This window comes from Fundulus heteroclitus, chromosome 16 (genome assembly GCF_011125445.2).
Source record: "Fundulus heteroclitus isolate FHET01 chromosome 16, MU-UCD_Fhet_4.1, whole genome shotgun sequence".
Lineage (NCBI taxonomy): Eukaryota > Metazoa > Chordata > Actinopteri > Cyprinodontiformes > Fundulidae > Fundulus > Fundulus heteroclitus.
Window position 1 is genome coordinate 18380445 of NC_046376.1, and position 22237 is coordinate 18402681.

Consider the following 22237-nt stretch of genomic DNA (forward strand, 5'->3'; position numbering starts at 1 on the left):
CTCTGTGGAAAGGACAGCTATTAGTTGGGCACACCGTACTTCTGGCATTTATGGTAGGAGGGAACTGAAGAAAGCCATAGAAAGAAAACCGAGAGAAAGTCAGACTTGCAGTTTGCCACCAATCTTATAGAAGACAAAGACTTTCATCACACCAGGGCCAAAATAAAACATTTAGACTTGCATGCAAAATGCCATGCAAATGTTGTCCATCAACCTGAACATGTTACCCCACTGTGAAACGTGGGAATTCTGTTTATTTAGCAGAGGTAGCTGTTCAGAGTGATTGTCCTTCTGGCAAACAACATTAGTCTGTTATATGACTTCCAGTAAAATAAATCGAAGTTTGTGTTTGTAACTTTAAAAATATACAAAAAGTTCAAGGGGTATGAGTATTTTTTTGCAAGACACTGAGTCGACAAAGTTGTCCCAGATCTTTATTTGTAGCATCCATTCAGCGTTTCTTTTTTATTTCTGGCAAGTTTGGTCTTAATGGGCGTTTCTAATTGTACCACATAGGCTCCCAAATTCTGTCAGTAGCTGAGGGTGAAGTCAAAGTAAAGAAGAAGCCTAATAATAGGCTAGGAATCCTCCCTGCTGTGAAAAACCACCAACACCAGCGGCCTGAGGGGGGTAGGAGATCGTGTGGACCCAGGTCGAAGGAATCCAGGTGGGGAAGCCTCGGGACGAGAGGCAACCGCTACAGGAAGACCTTCGGAATGGCCACCTTCCCGACAACCAGCGAGAGGCTGAAGAGGGCAACACGAAAGAGCACAATGCTGAGAGGAGCAATCAGTAAGGTATTACAGCTGCTGTTATTATTTTACCTTTGATACAAGTTGGACTTTGAGGACATCAAATGAGGATTCAATAGCGATTAGCAGGTGGAATATGGGAAACATTTGCACCACGCACATATGTTTAGCCAACCTTAAAGTAGCTACCCTCATAGCAAAGAGTGTTAGTAAGCTTTCCCTCAGAAATAAATCAGGCAAGATAGTCTTTAGTTCAGGAAAATTATACAAGGAAAAAAACAAAACATGTCTGTTCTTGTATCGATTTTATCAGAGGAGAAGCTGCTGGTCAGTCGGAGCATCGTCGATGCAGAACGATGATGGAAGCAGAGGGCAAAAAAGCATTGAACAACAGGTAACGTTCCTATTTAAAGTTTGGATATAGTGCGTTTTAAGTCTTAACGGTTAGGAAGTGTTACCCTTAAGAAGCTTTTTTTAGCACATAAAAGGTGTCTCAATTCTTCTTGCATCTTATTTGTGATCAAACTTAAATTCCCTCCCTTTTTTTTCCCCAGTCAAAGGGACGAGCTGTGAGTCGTCTTCTGGAGAGCTTTGTTGCCGACGAGGGCTTTCAGATAGATGGCAGCAGCTTCTCAGAGGAGGAGGAGGACCGCAGTCTTTCAAACAAGAGAAGCCTGAAAAGTAAGAAGATTTAATGACAAAACGGCATATAGCTGAAACCAGATATTTGCATACGCTGTAGATAAAGACGCATATCTTTTTCTCTCCCTCTCTGACTGTAAACCGGGCTAAACATTTCCGGTCTTGGGTCTGTTTGGATGTAATTGTACCCGAGGATGAAGCAGATATGGAGCGTTCCAAGATGCTCTTCCCGACATATGGTCTCATTTCTTTTTTTAATTTTCCATGATTTCACATGAAGATGGTGTTTGAGGTGTTGCCTTAAAATATAGTACATCCACAGGTGTGTTTGCATTTTACTTGTGGTGTATTGGAAAAAAAGCCCTGATATCATAATTTTGGCTTTTCTAAATTGCTTTAAAGGTGTAGTAATCTTACTATATGTAAGGCTTTGAATTTTAAGAAAGTGATTAAACAAAAATAACAAAAAACACTCCATAAATATTCTGGCATTTATTAAATAGAAGTGCATTTGGTTATGGTCATCTGAATTAATTTCAGGTATTGAGAGAATATATGTTATGTGACTACAGCACAGGTAAATATCTGGTTTCAGTTTAATTTTGAAGCAGCGCTTTTGTCGATGTTTAGGATTTAATTTTGAAATTTGCTCTCACCTGTACAGTCCCTAACTGCATCCTGACCAAAGAACACCTGTGTGATGGACTGAAGGTGCTGATCTCCAAGGAGGATGAGCTCCTATATGCCGCCCGGGTCCACACTCTGGAGATCCCAGATATGTAAGCAGAAAGCCATAACGTCACTCTACCAAACACTCTACCAGTTTTTCCAGTAACTGAAGGTGTTTAAGTAGATGAAAAAGAAAAATCCAGCTATGCTGACTAGGCTTGTGCACCCTCTCAAATATCAATCATGCAAACAAACTTTCTTAAGGCCAGTTGCACAAGACAGTAATTTTGCATTAGAGGACAAGTGGTAGTTTTTTTTTTTTATCCCCATCTGTGTCTTTTTTTTTTTTCCTTCTTAAAGAAAACATAATCTCCCACCAAGCTCTAAATATCAATATCCCTCCTTTGGCTCAGGCAGCAAATAGATGCTATAACAACAGCGGAGTGGGAGTAACATATGACATGGGAGCCGGGCAAACATAATACAAGCCTCTGAAAATAACCATATCCATTTTTCTCTCTTGTGCTGTGCTGTTTTTCATTTAGCTTTAGCATTGTTATCGACGGCGAAAGGGGAAACCGACCAAGAATCTATTCACTGGAGCAGCTGCTGAAGGAAGCCGTAAGTTTACCTCACTGCACAAAAACACAACACAAAGTCATCTCCTGTTTGGTCATTTCAGATTAATTTCGCTTAACAAATTCTGGCTTTTTTTTTTCTTTCTTTGCTCTACTACTACTCTCGTCGCTTCCCCCCGTTCTGTCTCTGTGAGTCACTGAAGCCGTATAAACGTATAAACGGACGCGGACAGATGGCCAGGATTTATGCGTGCGAGTGAGACTGCGAGTGTCCGTTAAACCGGGCTGTGGGTGGGATAATACCCCCCCCCCCCCCGACACCTGGGTTTATCCCTGTTTTCAAGCTGAAATGAGAGATGATGTTAACATCACATCTCTTTAAATAAATGAGCTTGCCTTTTTGAACTGTTTTATTTCAAATGCAGTTTGCAGCTAATGTTTAATGAGACAATGGTGGACGGTTTGCGCTTGGCCAACAAACGCAGTGGCAATATCTCCTACTGGTGATACATTTTCAGCGTTGCCAAACAGGACAAGGGGCGTTAGGTTTGTTCTACAATAGAGTATCCAAACAGGAGGTAGGGTAGAGTTTAAACTGCATGCTGTCGCTTTAGTCACTTGTTTTTGCTGTAGTAGAGGAAACTGCTTAAAGGTTATTCTAGCTCTGCAGGGCTGCTCATGCCATTTTTTTTTTTTAAAGTTGCATCCAGCGATATAATTATCTAAGAGATGTTCACTGCTATAAATTCTTGAAACGAAAAGCTTTTCCTAGGTTTCATTGTTTTATCTGTTGTATTCATGTTATTTTTTAATTAAGGTTGCGAAATGTACAACTTTTTGTACGGTTATTGAGCTTTAAAAGGTGAAGCTCACTCTGTTTTTGTTTGTTTTTAAAACAAGGCTTTCAGCTGACTTTTAGCGATCAAGATTATTTAGCTTATTTTATATTACATATTTTATCAGCATACTAACTGAAAGTCCTATTAAATTAAATGTATGCAATTTATGTTATTATTATGATTATTATGATTATTATTATTATTATTATTATTATTATTAATAATAATAATAATAATAATAATAATAATTGATTTACTATAGTTTTTTATATGAATACTTGGCTGTGAATGCTGAACTGTTGTTTGAATGACTAATATTTTACGTTTATTTATTCTATATATATTTTACCTTTAATGTCTTTATGATCTTAGTTTAATACTCTTTCTTTAACAGTTTATGTTTATCTTTAGTGCCCCTTCAATCATTAAAGCGGTTGCATTCTCTCCTCTGTTCAAACCATCATCATCGCTGTGAAGTACACATTGCTTTACGTTTCTGTTCGTCTTGATGTTTAACTTTGCCTTTAGTTTCTTTGTTTTCCTTATGTAAAGCACTTTGTGTGGCACTCGTTAAACATGAAAAATGCTTTAAAAATAAAGTTTATTTGATGTCTTCTAAGATTTTATACTCAGTGTTAAAAAGTAGAAGTTTGTAAAAAAAAAACTTCTGTAATAAAAAATAAATTTCCGTCGTAAATTTACAGATTATATATTACTTAGGGAAATTGTTTTTTTCCCTATTTTTTTTAAATATGTATTTCAATGTTAAGAAATAACAAATCCCACTTTTTAGGAGTTCATTATCAGGATCAATCATGTGCCAACTTCTCTGGTTAATAGGTGGTTACTTTACTGAAACAAAGCATCTTAGTTTTTATAAAGTTGTAAATGTACTTTGTTTAAACTTCCTGCTTATTTTAAAATGACTATAAAACAACGTTTTCATAGTCGGAATGGTGGTGTACGTTTAGGTTGTCCAAGCATGTACACCAACAACCATTAATGTTGGTTTCTACTAAGACAACCAGATGGGTCCTCTACCTTTTTCACATTTTTCTCAAGTTTATTTATAAAGCACTTTTCAGTAATAAGACAATTCAAGAATGACTTTGAATTTTGATCAATCACACCAGGGAACAGGATCCCCCCTCAACTTAGACATAAAATGTTTTTTTGATATTATTATTTGATCTTTGATATTCTTTACATTACAGATATTTAATCACATTTTTGGATGCATAGATGATTTCATTAGAAGTGCACTTGTGCTTGCTTTTATTCTAACATGTAATTTGAAAGCAGCCATTTACAAATAGCTTTACTCTTGTCCTCTGTTGCTATAGTATTTCACTGAAACGCTTAGATAAATAGTTTATCAGATTCTTCAATTCTGCAATGGGATTTTTTGATTCTGCGATATTTGCTCATAGCATCTCAAAGAGTTGTGCCTATGGCCGCAGCAGTAGCCATTTAAAAATGGCTTTTAATTAAAACAACATATACCCATCTTCTTGTAATTAATAAAAGAAAAACTGTTGCTTGGTTTTATTATTGTATCTATTTTTTCATAGTATTTTTGACAATTAGGGTCTATCTATCTATCTATCTATCTATCTATCTATCTATCTATCTATCTATCTATCTATCTATCTATCTATCTATCTATCTATCTATCTATCTATCTATCTATCTATCTATCTATCTATCTATCTATCTATCTATCTATCTATCTATCGTAACGTACCAGTTATAGTATACATGTTAACCTTTTGGCATTCAGTTTCTTTTTATCCACTGCTTTTAATGGGTGCAAGATCAGAATTTCCAAATGTAATAGACAATCCCACCTCCCACATGGACAATAATTCTCTTTCAGTTTCCTTACCAACCTCAACTTGTATGAATGGTCAAAGTATTTTTTTCTCTCCCTTTCACTTTTAACTCTCCTGACATTTTAGCACCAAGCTTCTCTTGCAACCGTTCTCTTATCTAAACACTCAACACACAGCAGCTGCTTCTAATTACGCCATACTTCCACTTTAAATGTGTCCAAAAGCCATTTATTTGACTCTGACACCAATACCGCAATTTTCACTGATCCCCCGCCGCCCCTCTCCCTCCTATACACATTCTAACATCCACACCTCATCAGTCAAAAGGTCCCTCGCCATGGCAACAGTAAATGAAAGCAACCTGAAAGGGCCCCCAGTGAGCGGCGGATGCTGAGACTGGCTGCATTGTTGGAGGGAGGATCTGGCAACCTGCAATCACAAGCCCTCTATTCAGACCCTCTTTAGTATTACTCAGCAAGTCAGGATTTACTGCATCATGGCTTCCGCTCCTTTTCAGCTCTGACTGGCACGTTGGCATGAGATAAGGACCGCTTGGAAACGTGGCACAGTGGCTGTCCATTCACAATACTCATTTGCTCTCACACTGTTTGTATGCGTGAGTGTGTGTATGTGTTCTCATCTTTGTTAGAGCACATTGTCTGCAATCTGTAATGAATCTTAATCATGCTTTTGGTCTGCTTCCCAGGTCTTGGATATACGTCCAGAGTCCGAGGCTGTGCTCGGTGACGGGACCAGGGTGTGTGCTTATTGGAGCGAACGCTCACGCTGTCTGTACCCCGGCTACGTTCGCAGAGGTGAGACATCAAATACACATTTCACTGCATTCACGTAGTTATTATTTGGCAGTAAAATGGCAGCTTTGTCTCTTGCAGGTGGTTCAGTTGATGAGGGGAAACCAGGAGTGATGGTTGAGTTTGATGATGGAGATCGGGGGAAGATTTCTCTCCCCAACATCCGACTTCTTCCTCCAGGATATCAGATTCAATGTGGGTGGCCTTTTTTGTGTAATTAAAGCTCGTACAGTCGTTCTAAAAAGAAAGTACACCCTTTGACAATTCTAGTATATTTAACAGAAATAATCCTGGTGCTTCTTGCTCAAAGACTTGTGTGGATTTCCTACTGAAACATGGCGTAGGCTTAAATAGAGAAAAGGGCATAAACCAAAATATATTCAGTAGTATGAAATGGAGCATGCATATGAATCAAAAGCCATTTCCTCTGCAAAATCCAAATCAACCTGGAAAAAAGGCAGGGAAAAGACATCTGTTTTGAAACACAAAGGTGCCCGGAACGTGGGATTCTTCTCTCTGCCATGATCAAAAACTGTCACGTGTAGAAATAAGAGAGTCTTTATAGAATGTGAGCCCAAGATGTCCCTAAATGAATTAGAGGTGCATAGAAATAGACTCGACAAGTAGTTATATTTATATGCAAAATCTGAGCGCCATCTATTACTTCTTTACACGCTGTTATTGTAAATAAAGGTAGAAGTATGCCAACAAAAAGGCAGGGGCATGTCAGACTTTACACTTGTTTTTATCCATATAATTATCATAAACACAGTAATTCAGAGGCTGGGTAGAATCCTCTGAAATTGTATTTTAATCAGCAAAAAAGCACAAGTCTCTCATTGAAAACTGTAACTAGCAATGACGTTTAGGGGCGTACAGGCTTGACGTACATCAGGGTCATTAAAACTGGGACAATAACATGAATTTGCCCACCAAGAACACTCCTATTCCAAATTGTTTAAGTTTACAGTCTGTTCCAACCAAACTGTTCATTAGAATAAATAATCATGAATGGCCACCTCTAAAACATATTGCCTAATTGTCTTTCCCCATCACATACAATCTGCACATTGCTATAATAATAATAATGGATTTTGTTAATAAACAAATTTCTGTTCTGATGGTATTTTTAGCAATTGGTTGAGAGTTAATTTATATTGGTAAAACAATTTATGATTATTTTACACATGATGCATTTTGTGTTTTTATTCTATGCACATGCACCCTTTCTATATGAGGCCGCAAGTGTTTTTATTGATTTCAAACCTCAAGCATACAAAACCACAGAAAACATAGTGTCAAAAAGGGATATTTTGTATTTCCAGTTCTCCTTAATATATATATATATATATATATATATATATATATATATATATATATATATATATATATATATATAATTTAAAAGTGATGTATTTTGCTTTACCATAATTATACCTGCAATGCATTTTTTTAATGAAAGCTAATAGCTCTTTACATTCCCTTGTCAAGGTGGGGAGTCGTCTCCTGCCCTGCTGGTGCCAAGTGGTTCATCAACAAAGAGAAGTTCCAGTCTGGAGCAGGCTCCAATCAGTGACAGGCCTTCTGACAGACTCAGCTCCACCAGTTCTATGCCAAACACCCAGAGCCCAGTTGTTATCAAAAGAAGACCTGGTGAGATTTGATTATATAATTCTCAACTGCTGTAAAGCAAAGTTGAAATCATTTTTATTGATGATGGGCTCAAAAATCTTGTTGCATGGGTCTTTTATGCAGTTTTAGCAACATACCTGGGAATACAACTACTTTAGATATGATTAACGACAGATGACACAGTATCAACACAAACTGAGGAGCCTAGCAGGAACACAGCTTTTCCATGGTGGAACTCCTGGCAAATTCTGTATATTTTGCTTAGAATTAAATACTGTCAGGAAGTATTAGTGTGGTGTTGCTTTGGCTTATCACACACCAACCCTTACACAAAGACTGACAGCATTAATATTGCAGTTGTTGCAATGTTGGCTAACTACTCGGCAGAGTTAAAGCATATCATACACTATGGCATGTATGTACTAGCAGAATTACCTGCCTAAGTGGATGCCACTTGGTAAAAAAAAAAAAACAGCAATAGTATTCATTGAAAATAATTTACTATTGAAGCAGTTGCTTGTTTTAAAACTGCAACTTTTCCAACTTCCTGTAGTATCTAGCTCCGCTGCAGCACTAAGACAGAATAAACAGTTACCTGCTGACTGTGTAAGGTTTTTAATTAATTAGGTTATTATCCCTTAGTGAATGCAGTAGTGTCGTGATTCGTAAAATATTGTTTAAACGTAATGTTTGTAACATTTCATTATGTATTCTAGGACGACCAAAGGGCTCAGGGAAGAAACAAAAGCAGCAACAGGCAGAAAACGGCAACAAAAATGCTTCAGCTTTCCTGGGCTGGGGTATGGTGGCTAACACTCGGAAGAGACCTGCTGACAGCCTGTTTCAGTTCAACGGGACATCCAGGAAGGCCTTAAGAGGGAAGGAGGATGCTTTGTTTTCTTCAGCGCAGACTCAGCCCCTGGTCTCCCAACCAGCCAAAGGCCTTTTTAGTAGCAGCTCCTTTGAGGTGGATTCTTTCAGAAGCATTGCAAACGGCTATTCCTCCTTCTGTACTCAGTCTGCAGGGACAGGCCCGGGTTTATCGCTGGTCCCCAGGACTGGCATGTACAGCGAGAAGCGTAGGCAAGATGAAATTGTTGCACCGAGAAACAGAAAGTCCGGACAGGAGTTCCTCATCAAACTGGACCATGAAGGAGTGACGTCTCCCAAGACGAAGAACAGCAAGGCACTGCTGTTGCGAAGCGAATATTCAAGCGGGAGTGGTATGCCTAAAACCGAGGCGTACTCTCACCCAGTTCTGTTGGTTAAAGACAACAAGAAAGGTGGTGCCTCCAGAGTGGAACTCCTCCTGAAAGGAGCCAATCCTCAAAGAAAGCCCTCTCCTTCGCTGCGTCAAGAGAAATATGGCAATCAGGGCTTCAGTTCTCACAGAGAGTGTCACCCTTCCTACTCTGATCTGGACGATGATGAGGAAGAGGAGGACAGGAGCCGGGCTGCACTGGCTGCAGCCACAGGAAGACTCGGGATGCCAGGCCGTTTTCTTTCTCGCCTCTCTGTCTCCTCCTCCTCTTCTGGTTCCTCAAGTTCTTCCTCTTCAGGCTCCCTCTCCAGTTCCAGCTTGTGTTCATCTGACAATGATTCATCCTACAGCTCAGACGACGAGGACAGTTCAGCGCTGATGCTGCAGAGTTGCCTGTCGTCTCACCAGGGGCTGCTGCCATCATCGGAACCCTCTACTTCTACAAGGCCCCGACAGCACTCCTTTGTCGCCAAAGCTGTGGCTGTTCCCAGTGCCAAAGGAGGCCCCTCTGAACAGTTGTCCAACAGCAAGTCATTAAAGAGGAAAGAATGCATGACAGCAGTCTCTAAACCAACAAAGGAATGCATGAAGAAACCGCGAATGCTTCCAGATGACACGTCATTTATTCCCAGGCCCAAGGTATCTGCATTCCTGGCTGGCCGGCAGATGTGGAGGTGGTCCGGAAACCCCACACAGGTAAGAACAGTTATCAACATTTTTACTGCATTCACCGTGCTTGCTTTATAGCAAATATGTGAGGTAAAGAAGAATATGCCATCAATAATGTTTTTTCTAACTTTCCAGAGACGAGGATTAAAGGGCAAGGCCCGAAAGCTTTTCTACAAGGCAATTGTGCGAGGAAGAGATATTGTGAGAGTTGGTGATTGTGCCGTATTCCTCTCGGCTGGACGTCCTAACCTCCCATATGTGGGTCAAATCGAGAATTTCTGGGAATCCTGGACCTCAAGAATGGTTGTCAAAGTCAAATGGTTTTACCACCCTGAGGAGACCAAACTAGGCAAGAGGCATCGGGATGGCAAGGTATGTTGCTATGCTTGTTTCTTAGTTTCTAAAAAAAAAAAGACATCTATAGGATGATACACTTGATATTATTGGCATAATTGGTCAATATTACAATGCTTTTTGTGTGTTTCCTACATAGTACGCCCTTTACCAGTCGTGTCACGAGGACGAGAATGATGTTCAGACAATCTCTCATAAGTGCCGGGTTGTGAGCAGGGAGGAGTACGAGTGTCTGACTCGCAATCAGAAGCCGAACAGTACTTATCCTGACCTCTACTACCTGGCTGGGACGTACGACCCCACCACCGGTCAGCTGGTCACCGTAGAAGGGGTTTCTATCATGTGCTGAGCTGCCATAAGGACACTACTGAAGGACTTCTTAGGAGGAAGACTTGTGAATAGAAAACAATACCACGGGTGAGCCTAAAGGGTCCACTAACTGAATGTCAGTCGTCAAAGCAGGGCCGTCTGCGATTACACACTGGAGTATGCTGGCATCTATGAAAGTCCAGGTCTTCCTGGGGATCACAAACTTGAACAAGTGGTGTTTCAATTCCACAATGAATCTATTTAAAGAAAGAAAAAAAAAGATCTTTCGTGACTGAAAATAGGTTTTAAGACTTCTACTTTTGGCTCTTATCCGTTGTTACGGAAAGAGAGCTATGATTGCACTGGATTGTGCAAATTAACACAAGGCCCAAATTGTCACTGTTGGCTGAGTTTCAAAAAGGCTGGCCTTGTCTGAGTGATGGGAAGGAAACCTTAAGGCATGTGTGGGGGAGTCTTCATGCCTTTTCATTCCAGGGAAGCTGAAAACATGTAAAGGTAATTAGAGTGTAAAGTTGAAAATGTCTGTAAATATTTTTGAAATCTTCCCCAATCAAGCCATACACTTCAGTACCTCTCACCTGTCCTAACTGTTCAGGTGTACATTGTACAGTTCAGTTATTGTATTGTTGTCTCCTGTCTATATGTACATAAAAGCTATTTTATATAGGAGTTTATTGTATATATGAGATGTATCTTTCCATGTTTGCAATTGATTTATTTTTATATGGGTGTAGACTACATTGTATTGTGTTATTATTTTTTTTCTCCCTTTGCTTTGGGGAACCGAGATTGGAGAGATTAGTGTTGCACTGCATATACCCTGCTGAGACAGAGCGAGAAAGAGAGAGCACAGGTGGAGACAGAAGGATTTAATCTGTAACAGGAGAAGACTCGCTTTCTCAAAGAAAGTAATCGTCCTGTTAAAAAAAAGTGTTTTCCTTTCAAGTGTTATTTTGTTTTTACAAAAATCTTTTTTTTTTATTTATATATCATGTATCAACCATCACAAGGCAGATCCCGTCAGATTGCCGCCGCGGGTCAAAAATGAGTGTACCATTGCGTACCCTGACTATATTTGTGTGCGATAAGTGTCCTGGCATCACTATAATCATGTCCACACAAATAAATAAAAAATAATAATAATAACTGGGTCTTTCAATGAAAATGTGTTTATTGGGTGTTGTACACATCAGTGCGTAGTTTAGCACGTTATGGCCTACGAAATACCAAAGTGTCTTTAGAAATTTTATTTCCTTTATTTAAATTTCTACTGAAGCACCTGTGCAAAATTAAGATCAGAGATCACTGGTAACTTTTAAAAATGCTTGTCCTCCACTGTGTGCAAATATGCTGCTCAAAAAAAAAAAAAGTTAAGGAACACTTTGAAAACACTTGAGATCCCAACTGGAAAATCACATCACAACTTTTGATGAAAATGAAAACTATCAATCCACAGAGGGCCTAGTCCAAAAGTCAGAGAGAAAATTAAACTGAAAGAACAATGCGGCAGGCAAGTCAAATTTGCTCAAATGTCACTGCAGCGATTCTAAATGGGGCTTAGTAGTTTGTATGGGCCTCACATACTTGTAGGCAAGCCTGACAATTTAACGGATGGTTTCCAGGTGTATCTCCTCCCAGATCGTGATCAGGACATCACCGAGCTTCTAGACGGTCTGAGGTGGAAACTGGTGGTTTTGGATGGACTAGAGATGTTCTATTGGATTTAGGTCAGAGGAGCATGGAGGTCAGTCAATAGTGTCAATTCCTTCATCTTTCTGGACCTGCCTGCATATTTATGCCACATGAGTCTGGGCATTATCGTGCACCAGGAGAAACCTAGAACTCACTGCACCAGTGAAGGGGCTAACAATAGGTCCAAGGACTTTATCTTGGTAACTAATGGCAGTCAGCGTGCCATTGATTATCTTGTCCCTCCATGGATACACCTCCCCAGACCAACACTGACCCACCACCAAACCGATCATGCTGAGCAATGTTGCAGGCATCATAATGTTCACTGCAGCTTTTCCGGACCGTTTCACATTTGTCATGTTTGTCACAGAGGACGCCGGGCGCTCGGGCCACCTTCATGAAGTCAGTTTCTAATGGTCAGCGACGTTCATGCCAGCAGCCTGCTGGAGGTCACTTTGTAGGGCTCTGGCAGTGCTCGTCCTTTTCCCTCCTGCTGATGGGTTGAGGACCTCTGACCGCCCTGTCCAAGTCTCCTAGAGTAACTACATGTCTCCTTGAATCTCCTCCATACTCTTGAGACTATTCTGGGAGGCAAAGCAAACCTTCTGGCAAGCATTGATGTGCCATCTTGGTGGAGTTGAACTGCCCGTGAAACCTCCGAGGGTCCCTGTATCACCTCATACTACCAGTAGTGACACTGACCCCGGTCAGGTGCAAAACCACGGAAAAGCCTTGAAAAAAATGAGGAGGGGAAAGAATTATCTGGCCTCCACCTGCAAGACCATTCCTGTTTTTTTGGGGTCATTTCATCGTCGTCCCTTTAGTGCCCTTGTTGTTAATTTCATAAACACCAAAACAGCTGTCACCGATTAAAGACTTCCTCTCCTACTGAACTGACCAGATCATTTCCCCCCCATGTTTAACTGGCTTGACATTATGTTCTTGTTAAAAAGTGTTCCTTTAATTTTTTTGAGCAGTGTATTGACTCTGCATTGCGACAATGGTTTGCAGATTTGTTAAGTGCAAGAATATGCACAAAGATGTCACCTCCAGGGATTTGACAATGAAGGTCAACGTGCTGGCAAAGGTGGATGTTGAAAGTTGGTTTGAAATTAATTATTTTATTTTCATTCGCCATCTGTGTCTATTTTGTACAGTCCATACACAAACTCAGCGCTAACTGTGAAGGACAATCAGATTCACAAAGCAATGGACGAAGTAGATTTACTCAATCTGAAAAGTTTATTTAATTTGTGCCAAGTATCGTTTTTTTTTTTTTTTCTGTTTGTGTCTTTGTTTTTGTCTTGATATGCAAGCTTGAGTATTTTTTGTTGTTGAAAGTTTTATTTTGTTTGCCAACATTTTATTTATTGTCAATTTTGCTGTTTGTTCATGCCAAGAGAGCTTTATAAGAATGTAATGTTTTCTTTTGTTGTTTTTATTTTTATTTTGTATTTCTTTTTGGTGTGCTGTCGCATTTGCATTCTGGTCCTATAGAGGCTATCTAGTGAAAAGAAATAAAGCAACACTGGATTCTTCTAATCCACAAAAACAGTCTGTATCAAACTGTATATGCTTTCTTTCCTTTCTTTTTCTTTCGCTTTATTTGTTAGTAAATCTCTCATCTGACCATTGCTACTGTCATTTTATATCACCACATTGTGGTTACACCGAGTTCTGTTTCCATAAATTTGTCTTTGCTGTTTTTTTTTTGTTGTTTTTTTTTGTTTAGTAAGTGAGCAGAAACCAATGTCTTATAGTTGTGATTAAAGGAGAATGGAATATTATTGGGATGCTAACAGTAATGTGGGCAAAGCGTTGCAATCGTGATTATTTTTAAAAAAAGAATCTAACAATTTAAACACCAATTTTTATGCCAAAGGTCCCGACATGGTAAATATGTTGCTGTTATACTGTAGCTGTACTTTCAGTCTAAAATAAGGCATCAGATATTATCCATCCATCCATTTTCTTACTCACTTTATCCCTTATGGGGTCACGAGAGGTGCTGGTGCCTATCTCCAGCGTTCACTGGGCGAGAGGCGGGGTACACCCTGGACAGGTCGCCAGTCTGTCACAGGGCAAAACATAGACAGACAGGACAAACAACCATTCACACACACACTCACACCTAAGGAGAATTTTAGAGAGACCAATTAACCTAACAGTCTAATCAGATCAGATAATAATAATAACAATAATAATAAGAATAATTATTATAATTATAGAAATAATAATAATAATGTTAATAATAGAATTTAAAAGAAGGACTTATTATTATTATTATTATTATTTATTAGTTTTTTTTTTTTTTCAAATGGTCCCTTAGCTTCACTAAAACAACATAGAGAGTACGTGATTAAGTTAATACTGGTCCAAGTGAAGACCATTGTAGAAATGGCTCTATTTCTAAATGGTACACTCTTCATTTCACACAAAGCCTACTACTTTATGCCAAATTGTTTCACTTGTTGATTCAGATTTTTTTTAAGTGTCTGCAAATCAATACAATTTTCATTGCCTATCAAAGGTGCTCACACTCCTGGAACCTTTTTAACATTTTGTCAAGTTACAGACAAAAAAAAATTGAAGTTCACATTAATATTAAATGGATTTGATTTGATGGAACAACACAAAGTACCTGATAGTTTTGAATCGGAAGACAATTTTTTTCTCTTTTTATTACTAATAAATGTCTGAAAAGTGTTGCAGATTTTTGTAAGTCAATCAAAGCATCTTTTTTCTGCAGTTATGACCGCTGTCTTTTTTGTTTTTTGGCTTTTGGACTACAAGTCTTTTTATTTTATTTAATACAAGTGGGCTCAATTTACTAATTCTGTGGCTCTCAAAGGCAACTGGTTACTATTGGTTTTTTTTAAGATTGTGTGGAAAAAATTTTGAAAGCCATGTATCCCTTCTACTTCAACCTTATTCAACACTTAGTGTTACCATATCACATAAAATACCAGTAAAATACACTGAAATTTGTCTTTGTAATGTGACAAATTGTAAAAAGGTGTAAGGGGTATCAACATCTAAGCAAACCACTCTATTTGAGCTTCATACTCCGCTGTAAATAGAGACAGATTTGTTGCAAGCGTCACATAAAGCCTCCTGGGTTTTTGTGCTGCACTCCATAAATATGGAGGTGATTGATGCGAAGATGGATGAGTGACTCACAGTAAATATATCTGCTTATTTTCGCAAATAAAATGACTTATTTCTTCACTGATGTTTCATTGGAGGTGAAAGAGTACCGATAGGCCTAAAGAAATACAAGTGTTCTTTTGCCATATAAATGAGATTACATTAAATAGATTCAGTGTTTATAGACTTGGAAATGTCTAAATCATGAATATGTGAAGCATTTTTAGAAAAAAATGCACAAAAATAAAAGATTAGGTTTTTTTCGTCTGATCACATCTAAATTACTACAGCAACACGCTTATTTTTTATCAGATCAAATATTTTTTCAATCAGATGATGGAATTTAAATGCGGAATTTTTAACTAAATGCAAATTGCTAAAAGCAAAGCAGGGTGCTCTCTAGTGGAAAATAAAGCAGGCTTCATGTAAACTACATTATGTAAAATACCTTTTCTTCCTCGAATTAAAATAATTTTTTTTTTAGCCTACTTGCATGTTTTTTTTTTTTTTTTTTTTATTAGAGCACAAAACGCTATGAGCAACATGTGCCCTTCTCCCTTCCCGGCCTGGAGCTGCAGGTATATTCCTCTATCCACCCACACTGGACATAGCCTACAGCATCTGTCCGTTTGCATACATGCTCATCAGCTTTGACAAAGCCAATTTCTCTAACCTGAATCAGCAAAATAACCACCGGCTATGCCTGGAGGCGAGGAGACAATACGGGTCGCTGACCTTTCTCTCCAGACCCAGGGGTCGTTTTTGTCCCACATGCAGCCAGAGCACCACCACGACCACTCATCCCCCACATGCCCAAGCAGGGCTAATGGGCACATCAGTCATCTCCGGCAGCGGTCCAGCGAACACAAACAGTTCTGTTTACCACCACAACCTTTTGCATGGATCGTGGCCGCTGCCCTGCGTCTGAGCCGCGGCCCTTCCTGCATCAGCAGCATGGGGGCAAGAGGCACTCTCCGCAGTGTTTGAGTTGAGGGAAAGGTTAAAGTGTCTGAGTCTTAGGGTTAATGTGTTTTGAAATAGTTCTGGTTCGTTACCTTTAACACTGAAAAAAAAAAAAAAAAATTATCAGGAATCTGATCAGGTACATTCTGGCCCATGGTACCAACACTGAGGAGGATAAGGTCACCAAGTGATCGCGTTTAGACTTTACTCATTCGGTGCACCTTTTTAAAAATATCTAATGCGGGATCCGTTATGTATCACTTGACAGACATGTCTGCCTGCCTCACGTTTCACTGCCCTTGGTCAGCATCCAGATTGTGTTCCTCGGTGTCAACAGGAGGTATGCTTTCCTGCACAAATATCTGCACCTCATAAATGTCTCACCCTTTGCTTGACCCTGTCTGGCCTCTGAATGTGAGTGGGTTGAGGAGGAGACCAACAGCCCTGTGTGTGTGTGTGTGTGTGTGTGTGTGTGTGTGTGTGTGTGTGTGTGTGTGTGTGTGTGTGTGTGTGGCTTTGTGTGTCTGTGTGAGAAGCAGAAGGGTTGAGGTGAGGTCTTGGGTCTTAACAAGGTGCTGGGAGAAAGAGAGCAGAAAAAAAGCAGATTGCTAAGACACACGCTGCCTCTTTTTAAAGACAATTCATGGTTTTATCATTAATTTTAATCGTGCCTGTGGCTTTAGAAAAAGGTTAACTCAAAATGTATATTTAAACGAGTCAGGTATGTCATGTTGTTCTTGCGTTATGTAAAGTGCAGTCTTATTTTGGAATGTGTCTTTGATATGCATGTTTAGATGGACAATGAGAGATTAAATGAGGGAATGCACAAATATTTAAGGGGAAATGAATGATGGAACGCTGCTTCTTTGCACCACTAATGTGATGGGAGTGGTGACCTAGTGGTTAGAGAGCCTGGTATTTGGATCTTGGAGAGGCCCCAACAGATTGCTCCCCCTGCATCACTTCGTGTCGGCAGCATACTGCTCCCTAACGGATGGGTTAGACGCACAGACAAAGGTCCCCTCTGTGAACCTGTAAAGAAGGGAAGTGTATATATATATATATATATATATATATATATATATATATATATATATATATATATATATATATATAGCACAGTGCAAAAAGCCTTCACTTTATGTAAAACCTTTCTTTAATCTTTTTAGGTGGTGTTCTTCACCAGCAACATGTCAGGTCTTTAGGGAATTTGTAATACTGTGTCGTGCAAAAATATTCATACTCCTTAGCATTTTCCATGGTAAATCTGGAGGAGCTGCAGAGCCTGTCGGCTCAGTTGGGGGAATCTGTTGACAGGACTGCCATTACTCGTGCATTCTGCAAATCTGGCCCTTATTAAAGAGTGACAAGAAGAAAACCATGTGAAAGAAAATCATCCCTTTTAAGGGACAAAGGCAATCAATTCAATTCAATCAAGTGGATTAAGGTGATCTGGTCAGAGGGCGCCAACAATGAAATTTTCACCCTAATTGTAAAAGAGTCTGTGATTAGAAAATGAAAAGAAAATAGAAAAAAAAATCACACTGCACAATAACCTGAAATGTTTATATATATATATATATATATATATATATATATATATATATATATATATATATATATATATATATATAAACATTTCAACATATAAACAATATATTATATTTTCTGGGAAATGGTGGCAGCAGCACTAAGCTTTGGGAATGCTTCTCTTCAGTAGGGATGGTGGGGACAGGTAAGACTTGGTATAAAGATGGTTGAGACTTAAAACAGGGTAATTCTTTAAGAAAACGTGCTAATAGATGCTAACAACCCAAGATTGTGGTGGAGGTCCAACCTCCAGCAGGATAACAACTGTAAGAAGATGGAATGGGTTAGATTAAAGGAGATTCATATGTTAGAATGGTCCAGTCAAAGTCGAGACCTAAACCTAATTGAGACGCCCGAAGGTTTATGTTCACAGAATAGATGTGCTACGATCAATCTTACTGAGCTTGCCCTACTTTGCAAAGAAAAACGAGCAACAGTTTTAGTGTCTACATATGCAAAGCCAGTAAAAACACCACCACGAAAAGTATTCACAGTTCTATTTGGAGCAAAAGTAGAGTTTTTCAAAGCATTGACACGGGGGGACTGAATCCAAATGCATAATACATGTTTTTAATTATCTCAGACCTTACTTCCAATTACTGCATATTTCCTGGAGACAGACCGTTTAGGTTTCTGAACCTCTGTTTTTTAATCAGGAACCTTTTCCTTTTCCACATGTTTGAAGCATACACTGCATGCTGCTGCGGTCAAGTACAATGACTGGATATTTGTTAAAAGAAAAACTCCAAATGACCTGGAGAAAACCTTGAAGAACGAATAAGCAGAACCACTTTAAATATCTGTATGATATTATCTTGCTTCTTGAAAATAAGTGAAGTAACAGTTGTTGTACTGGCCGCTGTTTAGACATGCCACAACTGATCCTGTTTCCTGTTGTAACTGGCTTGTGCAGATTCTTTATTAGCTATGCTAACAGAGCTTTTCTCTGTGTTACACGGGATTAAAGTTATTCCTCACTACACATGTCGAGTAATGTTGCAAGCTTGTTGAAATGGCAAAAACAATACAATTAACAGCATGACTTGTTCTCATGCTAGTGTCAATTTTTTTTTTTTCGGGGTTGGAGTTTGTGTCTTTTCGTTTTTCCTTCTGCCAGGACATAAAAGTGGTATTTCCATGTTTAAATTAACAAAGCTACATCCAAATAAAATGATTCAGCCAATTTGTGTGGTAAAAAAATAAGTTGAAAATGAACTAAGTGTAAAAAATTTAAGGTTAAACTTTGATATGATTGCAGTTTTAAATAAGATCTTTAAAATTTTAATGTTTTAAAGTTTGCCATTCTTAGTTTACTTTCATTACAAAGTTCTGTAAAATGAAAAGAGTATCCAGCATTTCCAGTGCCTTATGAAAATTGGGATGTGCATATGCATCTACTCTCTTTGCTATGAAGCCCCTAAAATGTTCTGGTGCAACCAGTTTCCTTCAAAAGCAAGTAAAAGTTGTAACTTTTTAAGACCTTTTTAAGACTTACATTATTTATAATAATAATGTAAGTCTCGTAATAGCCACAATGTAGTAGGCAAGGGCAGTTTATTTGTATAGCACATTTAAGTACAAGGACAGCACAAAGTGCTTTATATGATTAAAACATAGGAAAATAGAAACAGAATAAAAGTTGTAACTGTCTGTAATTGTATTTAGATGCTTTTGGAGGTTCAGGTCTGAATCCATTACTACACCCAGATTTGAGGGTTCATCAGCTATTACTAGCTGATGCAACTGAAGCTGTGTGCTAAATTTTGATCACTTGTCTATTAGTTCAAAAGTTATTACTTCAATGTTGTTTTTATTCAATTGAAGATACATAGATAGATAATAGTGCTGTATCCCACTAATATGAACAGGTGAATTTTAAAATGGTTTAAACTGCTAAAGTCAGCTAATATAGACAAGGCAAGGCAAGGCAAGGCAAATTCATTTATATAGCACAATTCAGTACAAAGACAATGCAAAGTGCTTTACATGATTAAAATATAGCAAAATAAAACAGAATAAAAGCAAGTAGGAATAAAATGTAGATAGAAAAAAAGAATAAAAAAGTTGTGATTCAGTTAACTAGAACAGTTGAAGGCAATCCTAAACAAATGCGTTTTTAATCTTGATTTAAAGGAACTCAGGCTTTCCGCACCTTTACAATTTTCTGGAAGTTTGTTCCAGATAAGCGGAGCATAGGAACTAAATGCTGCTTTTCCTTGTTTAGTTCTGGTTCTAGGTATGCAGAGAAGGCTGGAGCCAGAAGACCTTAATGGTCTGGATGGTTTATACACTGATAACAGGTCTGTGATGTATTTAGGTGCTAAGCCATTTAGGGATTTATAGACTAACAGAAGTATTTTAAAGTATTTAAAGAAGGAGAATGTCTGATTAGGTGTTAGCTCCCACCAGTCCAATTGCTTATTTAAAGCCACAGTGTGTAAAATTTTCACACTGGTGCACCATCTAGTGGTATAATAAATTAATTATAAAGGACCTTGCCTTTAAGCATGTAATAACTACTAAGAATGTATGATAAATGTGACAATGTAAACAGGTCCTCCATGTATTAGCTACTGCTAATAGCTAATAGCTACGATCATGGCATTAAATGTTTATTTGCACTGTTGCCAAGTCCGCTTGCTTTTTCTGAAGTCGCTTGTAAATTACGTGAGTCATTTTTGGGCTCGTTTCTGAACATGCAGTCACTTATTTGGGCTCTAAAATAAGTGACTATAAACACGAGTAAGGAGACCCCGTCAGTGAACAGTCAGTGAACAGGCCGGTTGATATTCTTCTGCCCCTCCTCGTTCACACATACTAGAGGGAGAGGGAGAGGGAGAGGGAGAGGGAGAAGAACAAACAAGCTGACTCTGCCAGGAGGACAGAATAGTTGCTGGACTACATTACCCTGTTTCTAACATAATGCCAAAAATAAACTTTACTGTTAAATTCAATTAACTTACCTGCTATCCAGATGAAGGCCTGCAACCTCCGTATCAGTTTTGAGTGGGCACTCCCTCATGAATCGTCTCCACTTGGTAATAATAGCTACGCCGATATAGACTAATTTTCTCCTGGTTATTACTTCTTTTGCTTTTTTTAATTACTTTCTCTTCCCTCTCACTGGGCAAAGAGTATGGATGGTCCTCCATTTCAACAGCAAATGGCGAGTAGAATGATCTACTGTCATCTTTGCTTGTTTTATACCCCTCCACCGACAGCATTTCTTCATAAAGAAGACAGGTGGGGGGGAAACGCGTATAGCTGACAAGTTTGGCTCCTTTAGTATTCTGATATCAGAAATAGAGGCGCAACATGGCACCTCCCAGTATTTATAAACTACTAATGAAGTTATGAAAATGAATTAATTTTTGATCTGATGTTACTGGACTTTGCCAGAAAATTTATTTATAAAAGCAATACTTGATTTTTGCTAATTAAAAGCCAAATTAGTTACACACTGTCCCTTTAATGAAAACTGTACCCTCTCTAGCCGTTCAGTAATAAGAATTTACACAGTAACAACGGTATGACAGAAACATTTCTGCTGTTTTAAAAGCTTTTTTTCAGGGGTTATTTCTTGCCTGTATCATGCTGTTTGTAGTTTGCGCTTTTCACAGCATAATAATGCCTGGATTTCTCCGCCAGACAGAACCACAGATAGGGAAACCCAGAATGATGGAACAAGCAATAAATTAACATACAGTCGTATTCAATAAATTTGAATATTATTGAAAAGTTCATTTATTTCAGTAACTCAGTTCACTAAGGGAAACACATTATATAGATTAACACACATCGTTAAACTTTTAAAGCCTAAATTTCTGTCAGTTACGAGAATATGCATCAGACCAAAAAAAAATAATAGAAAATGTCACGCAGAAGTCGAGGCTTAATAAAAAGTATTTTTAATACCTGCTTGATGATATTTTTTTTAATCTGACAACCACACCTCTTATAAAATGCATATTCTGCTTTGTTGAATAGGACTGTATACACAAGACTAAATCACAATCCAAGTATTGAAAATAAAAATTTTTTGCTACTTTTTACTACCTTTTAAAGCCTATAATTAGAACTGCTAAATGTAGGACTTTTTTATTGTAAGCAGCCTGCAGAAAAACTGATATTTTCCTAATTTATAGTGCACTGGCTGTCACTCCCAAATTTTGTGCCTCCACACCAAATGCTTCTTTTGTCACATTACAGGGCGATGCGGTTGTAACAGCTGCAGTCTGCAGAACTTAGAGATGACAACAGTGAGAAAATGTATGCCCATTATAAAAGGTTCCTTCTTATAGTATCTACTTGTAATCACAAGGCAGCTGGAAAACTCTACGTGTCATAAACAACATTAGATATTAGTGATTAAATTATAACTTATTTTTGCCTTCTAAATCATTATAGAATGTGCAAGCTTAAGTAATCATTTGTATGCAAAATAAAACAATGTGAAAGTGAGATCTAAGCTTGTA

General features: G+C 38.4%; 1 protein-coding gene across 5 annotated transcripts in view; it reads left to right on the forward strand.

The window, feature by feature from the left end:
* Positions 1-13616, forward strand: part of LOC105936188 (BAH and coiled-coil domain-containing protein 1) — a 96379-nt gene extending 82763 nt beyond the window's left edge. For all 5 annotated transcript variants that reach the window (XM_012876888.3, XM_012876885.3, XM_012876887.3 and 2 more), the window contains exons 19-29: positions 517-797; positions 1066-1146; positions 1307-1433; positions 2059-2173; positions 2609-2684; positions 6019-6127; positions 6206-6319; positions 7616-7777; positions 8473-9713; positions 9822-10058; positions 10180-13616. In XM_012876888.3, the coding sequence (XP_012732342.2) occupies positions 517-797; positions 1066-1146; positions 1307-1433; positions 2059-2173; positions 2609-2684; positions 6019-6127; positions 6206-6319; positions 7616-7777; positions 8473-9713; positions 9822-10058; positions 10180-10389 (2753 nt within the window). In that variant the 3' untranslated portion in view covers positions 10390-13616. The remainder of the gene's footprint in view (positions 1-516; positions 798-1065; positions 1147-1306; positions 1434-2058; positions 2174-2608; positions 2685-6018; positions 6128-6205; positions 6320-7615; positions 7778-8472; positions 9714-9821; positions 10059-10179) is intronic.
* The last annotated feature ends 8621 nt before the right edge of the window (positions 13617-22237 follow it).